General features: G+C 37.7%; 1 protein-coding gene across 12 annotated transcripts in view; it reads left to right on the forward strand.

Annotated features, from left to right (window-relative positions):
- Positions 1 to 17,439, forward strand: part of unc80 (unc80, NALCN channel complex subunit) — a 108,566-nt gene extending 91,127 nt beyond the window's left edge. For all 12 annotated transcript variants that reach the window (XM_066298639.1, XM_066298640.1, XM_066298642.1 and 9 more), the window contains 7 exons: positions 1,585 to 1,749; positions 1,859 to 1,963; positions 5,026 to 5,184; positions 11,942 to 12,084; positions 13,016 to 13,276; positions 13,981 to 14,261; positions 15,040 to 17,439. In XM_066298639.1, coding sequence (XP_066154736.1) covers positions 1,585 to 1,749; positions 1,859 to 1,963; positions 5,026 to 5,184; positions 11,942 to 12,084; positions 13,016 to 13,276; positions 13,981 to 14,261; positions 15,040 to 15,172 — 1,247 coding nt within the window. In that variant the 3' untranslated portion in view covers positions 15,173 to 17,439. The remainder of the gene's footprint in view (positions 1 to 1,584; positions 1,750 to 1,858; positions 1,964 to 5,025; positions 5,185 to 11,941; positions 12,085 to 13,015; positions 13,277 to 13,980; positions 14,262 to 15,039) is intronic.
- The last annotated feature ends 334 nt before the right edge of the window (positions 17,440 to 17,773 follow it).

Consider the following 17,773-nt stretch of genomic DNA (forward strand, 5'->3'; position numbering starts at 1 on the left):
ATTTACGGTGGTTGCCTTCACCCCCTGGGCAGGGGATGAACCACCCCTGAAATTTTAAATGGGAAGGGGGCTCGAGTTATACATCAAATTAAAGGTTTTTTGAAGGGCTTTATGGTGATACCAAAATTTCTTACTTTCGTACAACCACTGATGAGTAAAACGATTATTTCTTTCTGAACCACACTTAAAGCTAAAATCATGGATTTTGTTAGGTAATAATAATGGGTTTTATGAATTGAAAAAAAATTAAATATTATGATCAAATTAACATTTTTCCTTTTTCTCTATTAAAGTTAGATGCGATTTAGTCATTTTTGATAAATAATTCAAAATGAACAAAGTTTAATGTTTTTTGCTATACTAAAAATAAAATCCTTATCAACAAGTTTTTGCCTGGAAGTATCGAAAACATCGAAAATTAATAATTGTGTGAGCATTTTTGCACAACTTTTTTATTAACCGAGAAAACAGCTGTTTCGTTTTAGTTGGCGCACCCTGTATAATAAAATAACGCATAGAAAATCTAACGTCGTTTCTTTCAGATTTTTGTAGAGTAATTTTATAAATTATTATGGACGTCATCTTGAATTTTTCTACTTTGGGAAAGCGTTTAGAAAATATCGTCGTCGATTTACCCCTGGTGGCACCATTGCCTGATTTGTAAAATGGGAAATTTACCTTTTTAAGCTTTTGCCATTGTAAGCTTTAGAAGGTGGCATGGTCCATCATGTAATAGAAAAAATATTACTGTTTATAGTATCAAGATGGATTTGCAAGTGCAACGCTGTACATTGGGAATCGCAGAACTGACCATATTTCTCATAAGCCAATTCCTCAGAAACGTTGAAATAGAGCCTTAATGTGGGGCAGATTCCTTCTTTCTATCGAAACCTGTTTGACATTAAATTTAACAGACATCGCCAATTTGGCGCCTAGCGAAACCCTTGTGCGACGCCCCTGCGGCAGGTGCGCTTTCATTTAATTCGAAATAGGGCTCCGTCCTATCCACTTTGCCTTCGTTTGAATAGTTTGTTGCCATTTACTTAGAGTAAAATTGCACAGAAATTCCAGCTGCAAATCAATTTTGATACCGCACAGCAGTTGTATTTTAAAAATTCAAGATGGTTTCCATAGCAACTTACAAACTTATCACACAGTACTGGGAAACGAATGACGATAGAAGCGCCTTTGACCAGCGATCGTGTCCCATGCAAGAAAGTGAGATAGTGAGGATGGAACTTACAGGGTCCAGTTAAAAAATCAACTTTTCAATGTTTCTGGAAAAGGGTGAAACCTAAACCAACTTTGAACCCAGCTGTGAGTTTCTCACAAAGTTCTTTAAAACTGTCACCGTTGAGTCACTTCCGTATCTCTCATGCTAACTAAAATCCCCACACATGTAGTACCAATTTGAGACAGCCTGTATATACAAAATGATCCATTAACTCACTCGCTAAAAACAATGCAAAACTTCGCATTTGATGGACGAAAAGTGTTTAGTGTATGTACATCAAGTGAAACGACTGCAGGACATGCAGGATTGCGAACGGCTTTAAGTAAGAGTTCTATTCGTTTTTCTTTCAGCTACAGAATCTGATGATTCAAAGAAAGAAAATCTCCAGCCCACCGTTCAAACGACCAGTGAGACCACGCAAAGGTCTCAACGCCAATCTTTGATTGGTTTATTGACCGGGGAGCTGCATCATCAAAGAAGCTCCACTCACGAACATTTACAGCAACACTTGAAAGGTAGGTAATGCTCGATATTAGATGAGTTCCATTTGTGAGAGAATAAAATACTAATTATCAATCTTCCTTGATTGTATCAAAGAAGTTAGTTTCTCTGACACTGTTAAAGGTTCATCAACCAGTGTGAGTCACGCATCTACTCCAGTACAGAAAAGTACTGCACAGCAGGATGACGATTTGAGGTCAGGTACATCCGCCCCGAGTGTTTTTCAAGGTATTTTTGGGTGTTTAGAAATCATCTTTGGCAGCTAACCATCGCCGTTTACGTCGAATGTACAGTCGTTAGACAGATTTCGGCAGCAACCGGACAATTAGACGGTAACCGCACCTTAACCGAAGAAATGACATTACTTGACAGTTCGTGAAATAGCTTTCGGGTGCTGTCACAACGGCAAATGTTTTTTATTTAGGTTAAGTCCGTGATTCACCAAAGACATTATCATTGTCAACGCAGTTCAGTATTTGTTCGTTAATAAACCTCGAAAAATGCAGTTTGTTGGATTTTCACGCTAGTCGTATCCGAAACGGTTTTCTCTATCGGGCGTAAACTGACAGAGACGTTATGGAACCCATAATTGGCAACTGACATTTCATAAGCATGTCAAAGTTGTCAGTTAACTAATTACCAGATTGAACTTTTGACGCTACCGAAAACTGTCTATTAGTGTGCTCATTGAATGTAATTTCCTATACCTACATTGTTCGTCTAGGTACTGGAGTTTATTATTGTCTGCGATCCTGTGCGTTTTAGCGTGTTTTAAATGTTTCTCAATAGACCGTTTTGTAGATGTTGAAGTTTATTTATATTTTTGGTAGTTTTTGCAGATGTGTATATTCTCGTTGCCCACTCAATTCGTTGTGTAAGTACTCGACTTACGAAACGTACACTTCAAAATGTCAAAGTCAATTTGAGTTCTGCCCGGAAAAGCGCGATAACACTTGTAGAGCAACGTGGAAGTCCCATGGCACTTAGGTAAATCCGCATCCATCCGGAATAATTCTCGAACTAGCGAAATTGAGTGTCAAACCAACATTTTTTTTCACTGGAGACACCATCCAGAAGTATGGAAATCTAATCACCCCCATTAGCTACAAAGGAACGTATCTATTGAAGTGATGGTTAAAAATAAGAGAAAATTCCGTTTCTGTTGGCAATAACACCGACTTTTCCAGCAACGGAGTGCCCGAAAAATCATGGGAAAATTGCTCATTTTGTTATTTTTGGACGCCACGATCAATTTGCTGATCATTAGCGCCATTAAATTTCTGAATTGCGCCCATAAAATTTTGAAAAAATGCTCGTAAAACTAATCCCATCGGCACATTTTGTCGTCATTTCCGTTCGCTTACTCCTCATTATGTTACAACTTTTTCGTGCGAATGCGCTAAAGTGGCTTTACCGTACGCATTTACAGGTTGAAAGTACCATTTTTCTCCACAAGCGAAGCAAAACGTTTCGTGGCACCATAATCGCAGTGGAATGTGCCAATTTTTTTTTACATATGCCAATTACGTACGCAGGACGATACTTTGTACCGCACGTGTACTTGTATAGATTTTAACGCACGTTAATATGTAACTGAACTTACGGAAGACAAAAAAAACTTTACATGCACGTGTTAGTAGGAAAAGTATTGTCCCTAAAGTATGCGAAAGTGTATTTAGCGCGCTTAATTGCTGAGCGACCAACTGCAATTGGTGTCAGGTGAACTACGTTTCGTCCTTTGACCATCATCATGAATTTCTTGTATGGGCGTCATGTTGGATTTTTCGACGCGAAAACAGTCGAGTAGCAAATCTGAAAACGTCATTGTGCGGCTGAGAAAAATTGGCAACGAGAATGTGCTTGTGGCTTTGAGACTCCTTGTCAAACAACGCTAAAAAAGTGGAAACGGAATCCCCAATTTTTAGTTTCTTTCGTATATTTTCGGAAGTACTCGGAAAACTCAAATTTTGAAAACGGCATTTGGTCAAGTGCCAAATTATGCAATTTTCCCCCCTTTAAATATCTTCGCATGAGCTTTAGTTTCCGAGGTCCCATTGATGAGGGTCGAAGTGGAAATGCGCTTCGATATAACCGGAAGTGCCGCCATCTTAAAAATATTTTAGACATTTTGACTCCGCCCACTTTCATATTGTTGCCAAATTTTCAGATTTTCCACAATTTCCGATTTTGCATTGTTGATGATGAAACTTTCGAAGGACCACTTTGCACTCAATAATATTTTTTGATTCACGTTCACATCTCAAATTTTGAAATTGGAGTTTGAGGAGGAAGACTTTTCAAAATCTGAAAATCGTATTTAAAGACGGTCAAGATAGTCATTTTAGTTTTGCTGTAGCTTCAGTAATAAAGTGAGGAACAGACAGATATACAGGGTAATTCAGGAGAAAATAACCGTAATACAAGTACGTACTGGGCGGCTCAAAATAAGCATAAAACTTCCTATGTGGGTCCTGTTCTCATTCGTTACAGAAATACGAGGGTGAGTCCAAAATTTTTATTAAACTTACTAAAATATTAATTAACGATTATTAATAAAATACATTAATTAATTTAAAAAATACCATGGAAACGGTTGTTTCTTTTTGGAAAATTATTAACTAATGAGTTTTATTAATAACCATTAGATGATAATTCAGTAAATTTAATTAAAAAATTGATCTTACGCCGGTTTTTCTATAAAAATGGTTGGGAACAGGACCCACGTATACGGGAACTTTTATGCTTATTTCGAGTCATGTAATGCGTAGCTGAAATATTGCTACTCCCCCCTGGATCGCTCTGTATAAAATTGACAAATTTGTTTGCAAAAAAGAAATTAAAATTTGTTAAATCTTAAAACTGTTCATTAACCCATGCCCCTCTGGATATTATCCACGAATCCATCAACCCTATTTTGGGGGATGAATTCGGGAGAGCCCGTATACATATGCCGTATTAGGTTAATTCAATTGAATTTTTTCTATTGTATACAAAAGTTCAGGTTAGTTCAGGTTAGGTTGGTAAACGATAACAAGTGCATCCGTGGACTAGTCTCAGACACGCAATTGTACTTTCTACGACGACATTTTGTTCTCAGATAAGCTTGTTTGAAATTTATTACGTATCAAACAACAATTTTCATCATACTGAGTCATACATGTAATCTGGTAAATTGATGGTTTCTTATAAAGTTGACTTGAAAATCAGTTCACTTTGTTCACTTTTCGGATATCAAGTTAGGTAGCTGTTAGTATATATGTGCTTCCGTGTCTTGCATGCAGTTGTTTCAGATCGTTCCATGTCGCAACGGTCATCGGGCAGCGATGACCACCCACCAACCCAACCACCCAATCACTACCCACCACCCTCTTCTTCTTCTACTTCTTCTCATAAGCCAGCCGCTCACAAGCTACGCTTTGTTTCTTCCGTAGAGTTTAGACATTCTTCAGGTAAAATTTCATTTCTCAAGAATTAGCATTGTCCTAAAGACACTAACCTTTAGATATTATCGACTGATATTTATTGAACGATATGGATTTCAAATTATAACAGGAAAAGACTTTACATCGGTTAATGCAAAGGTAATAAAGATCGAAAAAACATAGAGAAAACATATACTTTCATGAAAAGTGAATTACGCCTTATTGACAATTACTTTTTTAGAGTTTGGAATGGCTTTGAAGCTTTTTTAAAAATTTCTTCAACGAAATCATTGAAGGTGTTTTGCTACATGTAGCTGCGCTGGCAATTTCCCGTACAATTTAAAAATTATTTTTCATATAAAGGAACATCCACAAACACTTCGTTACCGATATACAGGGCGTCATTTTTTCAAGTATTCATTTATTTCGTGTTTGTAGTCGCCACGGTTTTTGATAGGTTCAGCTCAGATTTTGAGAACATGCGCAATAGAGAATACGCTCCATCCCAACACACCGAGACGCCGACACGGGCTTAGCTACCAGCGCAAGTAACCAAAGGCAAATTACTCGTCTAGCTTCTCTAATGCAGCTCAATTTTCGAGGTCAAGGTTGAACTCGAGCCATTTTTTCTACTGAGCTAAACTCAGGAGTAGTCTCTTCCGGATTCCTGAGTCCTCAGTTTACTTTTAGATTTGTCACACCTTCACCATCAGATTTGATTCACTGCTGGGGCATTTTCACATTGTTTTAACCGCGTTCTACACATTTTGAGCGTAATTTTTTTTCGTTTTTTCACTACTGCCCCGTTTGGACATATGGTGAGCTATCATCATTTGGTGACTTACTTTGGTTCCTGGTGCTGATAATTAAACCCGCATGCGCGTTCCATAGTTTCAGGATGAATGTGAAGGTGGGAATTTACTAAAAAAACAAGCAAAAGCGAGCAAACGCGTTCAAAAAACATCAAGGGGAAAGCAATACATCAAAGAAAATACTGGTTCTTGCTCCTTGGATGTGTAGGAGGATCCAATAGTTTTTCTCCCCCTCTCGTCCTTACTTTTACGTATAGTTAGGCGCAGGTTGCAACGTGCATAAGGACTGTTTTTTTATTTGTAAATTAATTATTATTATCGGTTTCGTGGCCCGTTTTCAAAATGGAACGGTCTAATGAGAGTGAAATAGTGGACCGTTGAAAATACTGGATCAACTGCGAGTCTGAATGCAGTGGCTCTGGTGTGGATGGGATGTCTCCATGTCGAACGAACACAGGCAAACGTTCGCGAATAACAACAAATGTTCGCTCTTATTGGCTTTTTTGGTGAGCACCCACCTCAAGACATGAGTCACCAGACAAGTCGTCGGCTGTACTTCAGAATTCGATTTTAAAATCAATTTACTTAATCATGAGGAATTGACATAAAATGATTTTTAATTTCTCGTTTGAGAGTTAGCGGTGAATAAAAGAATGTTTCTATTCGCATAAAAGCAAGTGGCATTAAAAATGGTGACGTTTTGCGTAACTTATCATAAAGACGATTTCTATAATAGAGCGAAATGGCCTTCACTTTCATATCCTGCCTTAGATATAAATATTTTTTCTGCCCGTCAAAGGTCAATTATGTCAATATTGTGACAGACGTCAACTTGCATAGAGAGTCTTGAGTGACGTCACGTCGAATGAGTCGAGCGTTTTACCTCATCTTGCTGACAAAGTTGTTTTCTTAAATAGATCGCCTTGCTTGTTTCTGCATAATTCGTTTTGGCTAAAAATTTCAAGGATAATTTTCTAACAGTATACTTTATATGATACTCAAGGGTTTTCAAAATATTGGTATACGAATTAAGGAATTTTTTGGCAATTTGAGAAGTCAGAACTTGAAAACGGTTTAAGTTACGGCGAAATGGTTTTTATGTTCATGTTTTGAGTTTTTAAGGCAAATCTCAATATTTGATTTGACAAATGTCAAATGTATTGACAGATGTCAAACAATGAAAGTTACGTCATCAGATGCATTATTAAAAGTTAAGTCCGACATTTACCTGCTATTTAAACCGTTTCTACCTTTGAAATAGGAAAAAATGTCATATTTTAATCGACGATATCTCGAAAACTGTTGAAAATCAGAATTAGGCATGCTGTAGAAGATATGTTTAAGAATTTGAGGCAGATCCATAAATGCAAAAATGTTCTGGTATGTTCCAGTTAAGGAAATATAAGTTTGAATCTTCATAGTTTTTGTGTGGTTCATTCAAGGCAAATGCGTCACAGTTGTGAAATCTTGTTTGAATCGATTTTAGTGATTTCTGACGTACTTTTAGTTGCAGTCTCGGCCATCTAACACAAAACAACCTTGTTTTTAGCCACTCATTAGGTATAATCCAAGTGACACCTCATTTATTGTAGCCATTTATGATTTAGAGTTAGAAAAATACAATTTTGCGTTAAATCTGGAAAATTAGCTGGTTTTCGAAAAATGTACATATTAAAGAGTGTCTGAAAAAAGTAAAAACTGTTTGCGTGTATGGCAAAAACGTCGTGAGACGTTACTAAAAATTCTAAAACTTTGAACTTTTATTTATTCCAGAACAATTTTTTTTTTTTTTTTCAATTTCGAGTAGTGGACGGGCCTGAGTGAAAACACGCAAGTTCGGCCACCCTGTAGATACGCGGGCCCGCTTTGGTAACGAAGCGGTCGTGGATCGTGCAAATTGTAAAATCATATATGCGAATTGCATCTTGAAGTACTGGTACGTCACCAAGTGGTACATCCTCTAAACCTTATCTAGCACACATAGCTACCGAATCAGAAAGGTGGTAGAGCTCAGCATTTCATGGACAACGCTAATATGCATTAGTGCTGTTAAATGTGCTCTTCGTGGTTAAGGAAGTATATTTCAGGGATGTTTAAGTGAAATTGCACAAAAACCTTTGTTCAAGGGAAACTGTGACTTAACTGTTTAGTCAACAAGCTCTTTTTCATTTTCGAATAAATAGAGAGATAATAATACCTCTATGTTTCTCTGTTTCACGTTGTAATTTTGGAAATTCTAATACATGCCAAAAGTGCTCTCCTTATGCACTCTCTCAACCTATGACTGATATGACTGTTCGGCTCCATAGGATAAGAATAAAATCAATTGAAAAATGTGAAATCTTGTTAGTTTCATGGAATCTACATGAACTCTTAAATAGCCCTGAAAATACATTAGGTATTATAAACCTGAAATTGTAGAATTGCGTAAACCAAGTGTATGTAGTCAAACTGATTCTTATCTGTGATATCGATTTAACAATGAGAGACTTTTACCTTTTTTTCTAATGCGATTAACGCTTCCACCAAATATACAGGACTGGGCGAAAAGACATAGACACGTGAATTGATTTTGATCTGCATGAATTTTTTGGCCAAACTTAGCTGCGACCCTTCCCAACTTCTTTTAACGCCAACAGATGTGTGTGGTGTGTGGACTCTATGAAAGGGTCGTGAAAAATTGAAGCTTGCCGTATCCTTTTTCTCTTCCAGTTACGTGGTGATTAGAGAATAAAAACTCTTCTAAAAACGGAAAAATTGCGACCACATTCTTAGTTTTAACTACAGTTCATTTAACGGAGCAGACGCCGAAAATGTCCTCCCCTTGGCGTGCAGCCGGGCTTAAATTTATGACATACCATTCTGAAACACCCTGTACGCTGCAGCGTATCGAAGAGCTGGTATTGTTGGTATGTGGAGATGGAATGCGAAGTCAATATAATCCAAAATCAATCCGCGTGCTTAAGCGTTTTTTTTTTTTAATTTAGTCGTTGAAAAGGCGTTAATTCTATTCCGGTTTTTCGCTCAGCCCTGTATACTCCGTAAGGTCAAGGAATAAGATAAACACCAAGTTAAAGTTACTAAGTAAATTGAATTAAGTTTAAAAAATGACATAATGAAGCAGGGAGTAATACAAATATGTGTTATTCTGAGTTCTAGACCTTAGCTCGCAGAGTTGGGCAATTTAGCGAGTCGAAGGAAAAAACGGATTTTAGTCTCATAAATATTTCTAAAATCGGAAGATAAGCGAAACTTCGCAACGCACTATACAGGAAAAAATCTCTACCGGCCCTAGAAACCAAATTAGTATTTGGCATTTGTTAAAAAAATCTTTGGTGAACCACTTACCTCCAGATAAGACTCGGTTCGGCTAATGTAGCTGATCATGTTAGCAATGCTATGAGTGTGAAGAAACAAAATTCCATAGTTTCATTCGATAAGTTTTCTATATAAAATAACAATTTTTAACTAAAGACAGAATAAGACCTTTTGATGGAAATGTACAGAGCGTCTCGTGTCCGACGCTCCTGTACCTATTCGATGGAAATGGATAATAATATGGAAAATGACACTATCAGTCTTTAATGGGGTTGAATCACTTCAATTTGGACCTGGGTTTATGTCTAGATTTCTGTCAGAGTAACGAGTTATGAGGTCACCAATTATATTCTTCTCAGAAACATACACGAATTGTGACAAAATTATATCAAACCTATTTTTTCACGCTTTTTTCTAAGAAATTTTTCCTCATGTATTATCATTTAAAAGTTATAAGCAAAACTGTCTTTTTAATTATCGAAAAATGTTTTATTTGCAACAAAGACAAAACAAATAAAAATCAATTAGTTGTTATAAAATAAATAAAAAAAATAATAATAATTTAATTAAACATGTTTTCGATACGACTTCCCCCTCCTGCAAGGCCTTGAAGCCCGCGTCTAACTTTCTTTTTAGAAGCTTTTCTTACTATTTCTTGCTTCAACTCATTGCAAGCAGTTCTTATTTTCCCTTTTAAGGGTCCTGAATTTCTTGAAGAACTTTCATGAACTTTATTGTCAAAAAATCCCCGCAAGAAAAAGTCAACGGGGGTCAAATCGGGGGATTTTCGTGGTCGCTTCGCAAGCCCGTCAACGCCAGACCAGTCTTGTCCGAACGTGTTATTTAGATATTGTTGCACAATGCGAGGTCTAACAAAGTGCCTATAGGAATAAGTCAAGACTGGTCTCGTATTCCTGAATATATTATTGCGATAATTTCTAAGATATTTTTGTTTATAACTTTTATACGATAACACATCAGAAAATTCTTAAATAAAAAAGGTGCGAAACAACATTACATTATTTCCAAATACAATGGAAAAAGAAAAAAAAATTTAATTCGCCTCAGACATATAGAACATATTTACAACAATGAAAAGTACCTACCCGTCACACTTTGGCTGTATATACGGGGGCTTGTTAAAATGTTCCGCATATTTCATCATATTTTAGTTAAAATATAGCTGCAAATAAGTTAGTGCACATACAACGGTTGAAAGTGTTCTTTGTCCGAAGAGAACTTTCCACCTGGACGTGTGACTTTCACGCCATTTTGTCATCATCATAAAGCTGTAGGTGTTTCCCCGTTGGATAAATATGCAACTTCAAAATGTGCACTTTTAATTTAATTTAAATATTAATTCTGACTTCGGACGTAGAATAACGAAAGGTTAAGTCCAGCGCAATGCTTTTAAAGTGACCCCTAAAAAAGCCATCTTTAACGCTCGTTTCGTCAATTGCTCAACACAAATGTCCAGGGCGTGTCGATTTGAAAACGAATCACCCTCGATAATTTGGCCATTGCAGAAAGTATATAAATATGCAAAAAAACGTCGATTTTATTTTCAAGGAGGACGCTCTTTAAGTCGGTTTTTTATTAAATTGCATGTTCTCACTAACGGGGGTGGAAACCACCACTAAAACCTCTAAGGGGAAGGGGGGTTGAGTTATATCTCATTTGAAGGGTCTTCCAATTACCTTTCCGAGCGGAAATCTTGAGTTTTTAGTTAAATTGTAATTCATTATTGTAAACACTTTTTCGCGATTTAAAGGCCAGTGATAACGTTTCACGAGAAGATCTTTTTCATTTTCAACAAGACGTAGCTCCACCACACGATTTTCTTACTGCGACACTGTGGTCGCACGGTAAATTTCGTAGCAAACCGAGAGGATCAGTTGCGTGGCCGCCGCGAACGCCCGATTTAACACCTCTGGATCATTTTCTCGGTGGAAATATTAACTCTGTTGCTTACAAAACCCAGACTCAATAATGACACCTGCGCGTGCGGAAGTTCAAGCAGAAGTTTTTGTAAATGTTGGAGTGGAGTTTGAAAACAACTTTTATTACTTTTTAGAAAATAATGTACAGCATTCTGAACACTTAAAACATTGATAGACAAGTTTGCTACGATACAGTTGCTACGCAGGCTTCTTTACAGTACAGATCAGTACTCAATGAGAAAAAACAAGTACGTTTAGAAAGGTAATTCAAAGACCTTCCAAATGAGGTATACCTCAACCCCCAATCCTATTTGAGTTTTTGGTGGTTTTTTCCACCCCCGCTGGAGCATGCCTGCAATTCAATAGAAAACAGACTTTTGAAAAGTGGCGAACTGTCTTGAATACTGGACCGTCTCATTTGAAAATAAAATCGATGTGTTTTTGCATTAGTACATGTTCTCTATAAAGACCAAATCACCGAGAGCGGTTCGTTTCCAGATTAGCAGGCTGCATAATTGTACCATTCGTGTAGATATCGTTCACAGTTGGAACGTTGAACTCAGCGAAAAGTATGGGAGATCAGAGGTTTAAAGCATAGCACTGTCCTTCTTTTTGAATAATACCTGTAGATATACCTAGAGAAATTTGCTGCCAATGCTTGAATAGCATGAATTAGTAAAATAGTTTGATAATTGATATTCGTTTTGCACCCAGGTGAAACGTCAACAACGCCCTTGAGCCCTTCCAGTCCTGGAGAGGATGATGATCATCACAAGTCTCGGTTACAACGTATGATGCCGCAAAGCAGGAAGACGTTTCGACTGCGCAGTAAAAGTCGAAATAAGAGATCCTCAGAGGTATTGTTGCAATGTACTATCGGCCGCAAATCACGCTAAGGTTCAAAATCGCTTCACATCATCCACAACAGAAACGTTGTGTCGAACAAATAAAATTAAAATTTTACCTCTAATACCAAATTTGCCAAAATGCTTTCAGCCTGAAAAAACATTTTCAGGCTGAAAACCCCCTTTCGCCCTGCACGGCTCTTGTCCGAACACGACCTCTCTCCCTGTCAACCTGGAACATGACGTCCACCGCAATACGGCCCGTGGTCACGTCGATCTGGAAGCATCGCAATCCCAAATATCATTGCTATAAATTAATGTCTAAAAATTCTGCAAAAGTATCACAAAGACGTAGCATTTTGTCCTTCGAATTCTTCCGAATATAACATGTTCATCGAAAATTCTAAATAATTTTAGTCCCGTATATGTACATTCCTGTATTCTCTGTCAGGAAAGAGCACTCACGCACGGGCATGTAGAATTTTTGAGAGGATTGAAAAGTGCACAAGTTTTGATTTGCAGTTCTTTTTTGGTTTTTACCTCTAGCAGCCACTCTAGAAGCTGAAAAATATGTGAAATCAATCCCCCATGATCAATTTAGTTAATATTTTTAATTTAAACTTTCTAGTGAACGATGAACAGTTCGTGCGCAACAATGAACAGTTCATGCGCAACAATGAATAGTTCGTGCGCAACAATGAACAGTTCGTGCGCAACAATGAACAGTTCGTGCGCAACAATGAACAGTTCGTGCGCAACGATGAATAGTTCGTGTGCAATGATGAATAGTTCATGCGCAACGATGAACAATTCGTGCGCAACGATGAACAATTCCTGCGCAACGATGAACAGTTCGTGCGTTGCTCATCCGGTTCATATTTTTTATCGTTGCTACCCGCCTAAGTGTAATTTAATTTGACACTATACTGATTTTATATTTTAGCTGGCCCACCTGAAACTGGAATCCGAACAAACGTCTCCCCCAGGATCTCACGTTATGTCGCCCCCAGCACAACAGCCTACGTCGGCCCAAGTGTTCAGTAGCAGCCTACAAACTGAATCTAACACTCCTTATTCACCATTGCCGAATGAGTCACCGAAATCTCCTACAGCTCCTCCATTATCTCCACAGGTTCCAACATCGCATGTTCCTCTCATTGGCCAATTCAGCAATCAATCCACGACTTCAACGGACAGCCAAAAGGTTTGCTTCTTCGTATGCCTTATTGCATTAGCTGAGCTATAACTTTGATACGACATTTTGTTATTAAATTTTAGTGGTCGAAGTTTGCAAACACTCTATTTTATAATCAGATATTACCATCGTGGTAACAATACAGTGTTTATTAACAATAACAATTGTTAGTAGCATGGAACACTTTTGCGCTCAACGCCCTATTTGTATACCTAGTTCTTGCACGAGATTTTCAGTTGCATAACTATTTACCATATTAAACTACTATATTATACAGAGTGGTCCTCCGGTTCCTACCGGACATCTACTTCCAGTATAGCCGGAAGTGCCGCCATCTTGAAAATCTTATTAACGCGTGTCCCCCAACGACTTGGCATTTTCATATTTTTCCAAACTATGGTTTTCCCGCAATCGATCGAGGGACTTCCCTGAGGACCACCCTGTATGCTAACCAATTATCCACGGCCACTGACATCATTTGTTAGAACTTTGAAGCAAAAAGAGAAATGAGACACAAATCTGTGGCGGCGAACTCGGAATAGTCGTTACGTTCGCTGACGTCGCCAGGGCATGAAGCATCTTTGGCACCGAAATAGCACCAAAAGGACACTAATAAAATTAGTTTGCTATATCCAGTTTTTCTGGAAAATATTGCCATCAACCAATAGTTGGTATCACGTGGTACGTAATGAAAGCTTAACATTTTCATTTAGTTGGGACTTCAAGGTCAGTGTGGAGCTTTCTCTGCATTGGACCCCCACAGATTACGCATAGCCACTAGAGGAAAGAGTGCCGAGGGATCGTGGGATGAAGATTCAGCAATTTCGCAAACATCTAGTACCTCAGGCTATCGAGAGTCTTATCCAGTGATGCATTTGAAAGATCCCTTGGAAACTAGCCCCAAAATATTCCCGCCCTTGGCATCACCGGATTTGCATTCTTTGCCGTCGACAAGCAGTGCTGCGACGAATAATTTCCTGCATTTGGACAACAGGTTAGTTCAGGTTAATCCGCTTGACTAGCCGCTTAGAAGTACTAGATGGTGGAATCTTCCATTGGGAGCTAAATCACTAGCTGTTCAACTATTCTGTCCATATTAAAATTATTTTAATATGATATTTTTAGAATTTATTTGCTGTTTTCATAATATTATCTCTCAGATTACTTTGGACTTTTTTCTTCAGTGTTAACAAGGCATTTTGTTACAGTTAACAAAAACATTGTTACAATTCCATTGCTTTCAAGTGAGAATTTAGTAACAATATTAGCATAAAATTGAAAACTGTCATTATTTAAATAAATAATTTGATGAGTAATGATAATATATCAGGCACTGCCGCTAGTAAAGGACTTGCTTTAACGCCCATGAGACGAACCTCATCGGTCATTGTGGTTTTGACTAGTCTGTTCTATTCCCAGCTAGTCACAAGATTTTCGCATCAATGGTTTTGACTGTACGCAGCTTTAATCATTCTATGATATCTAACATACAGGTTGTCTCAGCTTTAATCCATAGAACTTTCATAGCGTATAGAACGTCCGAGAATGACATCGGCTTGCTACATAAACCAACGTTCAATGACGCAATATCGCCTTGAAATGGAGTTACTGTGACACCCTGTATATAATCATATAACATTATTAGATTAACGATGGCCCGCGATAGTTAAACCGCAAGTGGTGTTCTGGTTTAAACACAATAATCAATGAGATTTGACATAGAGCAGCTTTGTTTATAATTATCGACATCCAACATCTGAATTCTTTTGTAGTTCTCCTGAATGTTCCCTGAACGATAATGGAGAGAAAACAGCGCTATTAGACAAGGAAGATCAGTCTTCCTCCAAGGATTCATTACTAATGATGTTCGACCAGGACGCGCAAGATGAAACTACTTTAATCTAAAATGTGGCCTTCAGACAGAAAATTCTATTGAGTTATACCGAGACAAATAAAATAAATAGCTGGCAGCACTTTCTGGCACAGGTATAGGTTTTTTTTGACCCATTACAACACGAGCCCTAAGGACTACATAAGGGCACAGCGCAAATCTGATTCATATTTAAATATTTTTGAGGTTGTTAATCTTGAAAACACGATTTAATTTGTAATGTGCAATGAGACATTGAGTTGCAATAAATTTTAACAATCAATAACAGAAAATTAAGAATAAATTTTAACATTTTCACAAATTTTCGAAAACTCGGTGAAATTCTCTGGCAACGAAATGACGGGACAGCGCAACTTACACGGAAAGAAGAACTGTCATCGACGCGCCGATGCGTGCTGCAGTTAATTTTTCAATTTTGAAGCTGATCAACGTTTAATGCTCGAAATGGTACGGGGTGTTCCAATAAATATAAAAATTCGCGAATTGGTACTAAAACTCCATCGCCTTAAGAAATCGGGGCGTGAAAAATCAAGGGAACTCAATATACCGAAAAATACTGTAGTATAGGAATTCAATGCGATATAAAATTCCAATACTATTGTAGAAGTGTGCGTTTACTAACTAAAATTGAAGGACAAAGGAAGGAAGAGCAAGCGGACCGAGGCCTGTCTCATCTCAGTTCGTTTTTTTGAGACTGCCCGGGTCAGCCTCTTCCTTTTACCAACTGACTTAACTGCTACCTGGGTTTCTGAGTTTATCACTCCCGCTTGGTCACCTCTGGGTACCCAGTGCCCAGTGGATCGCCACCCTAATTGTCTTATCGTAATGTCTTCAAGGATGGGGACGCGGCGTTGTAAAATGGAAAGAACAGATACATCAAGTCAAGAAAAGCGTCGATGGTCAACTAAATTATGACCTGGTTTTGCAACCCTACAGTAGAGTGTATAATATCATTAAACACTACGGTGAAACCGGAAAGATACTACAAGAAAAGGGTGAAAGTTCGGGACGACCAAAATTTGTGTCCAATAGGGAGAGGAGAACATTAGTAAAGTTGTGTAAAAAAGGACGTAGAAATGCTTTAAGGCAAGTGAGGGCGCACTGGAGTGAAGAAACTGGATTAAGTTTCTCACGGGAGCGCTGGCGCAAGCGAATGCTTAAATCAGGGCTGAATTTGAAGTAAAAATGATTCGAAAGTGTATTTTCATTTCTTTTTCATGCAGGTAAAGGAAAACCCACTTTTAACAGCAAGACAAAAAGGAAATACGCTCATATGGGCAAAATCAAAGTTGTCCTGGACAGTACAAGATCGGTCCAATGTCATTTTTAGCGACGAATCTAAATTTAATGTCTGCGATGGCGTTTATCGTAAACGAGTCATTCGCAGTAAAGATGAAGCATATTCCACAAGGACTGACTAAAAAAAACTGTCGAATTTCCCAATGGGGTCACGATTTGGGGTTGCGTGGCAGCCTCAGGGTTGGGATGTTTTCAATTTATTAATGGGGCAGTTACCGCCACGAAGTACCAAGATATAGTTGAAACAAGCTTGCTGCCAAGTACCGAAAAATTAAATATGAACGAAGATTTTATATTCCAGCAGAAGGGAGCGGCATGCCATACTGCAAAAACCACTAAAAAGTGGTTTAGCAACCGTCAACTTAAAGTTCTTTCCTGGCCGTCTAGCAGTCCAGACCTAAATGTCATAGAATCAGTGTGGCATAAAATGAGGCGCGCGCTGCGGAATGATCCTCAAAGATATCTGCCAGAATTGAAGTCGAAAATCGACCAAATTTGAAATGAATTTACTTCAAGTTACTGTAACCAGTTAATCGAATCAATCCCAAAAAGAATTCAAGCTGTGATTAAAGCAGAGGGCGATGTTACTCCAAATTAAAATCGAACTTTTCTAGCTGCCCCATTATACAGTTGCCAAAGGAAATTATCATTTTTTCTGAAAATTCATGAAAATATTAAAATTATTGCGATTTTTGTGCCGTTTCATATTAAAAATTATTATTATTATATGTTATTTAATTATACTGTTTCAGTTTGGTCGGCATTAGATAATTAATGACTCCTGAAATATCTAAAAAATTATAAAATTTGCTGTCCCACTATATAGTTGTTAGGGCCGTAGTAGCTATGACGCGTTATTGCTGTTATAGATAAGTAAGTACTTGCGTGTAAAAGTAGAAACGTGTTGTACTTTAGCACAAACAGTTCTTACAAATTTTTAAATAACGTTTCACCATTGGTACTGGTATAAGAATAATAAGTATTGTTAATATACGTATTTATTAAAACAAGAAAAGTGTTTTAATAGGTACACCCTAAATATTTCCCTTTGCTAGGAGCACCACCCTATTGACAACTTTAAGTCAATACTTTCCCTATTCAGAATGCTATTCAGGTTATGAAATGATATTGAGTTAAATTAATAAAAATGATGTTTTAAGGGGTTAGTTCAGGTCGAAGATGACAATTTGGTTTACGAAAATGGACAGTATTAAATTCCACTTATTTCAATAATGGCAGAATTTGTTGTTCTAAGTGTGGAGAGGGAGATTGCTTAGTTGGGCGGGTTAGGAACTGTGATTTTAATCATTGACACT

The sequence above is a fragment of the Euwallacea fornicatus genome, chromosome 31, assembly GCF_040115645.1.
Source record: "Euwallacea fornicatus isolate EFF26 chromosome 31, ASM4011564v1, whole genome shotgun sequence".
Lineage (NCBI taxonomy): Eukaryota > Metazoa > Arthropoda > Insecta > Coleoptera > Curculionidae > Euwallacea > Euwallacea fornicatus.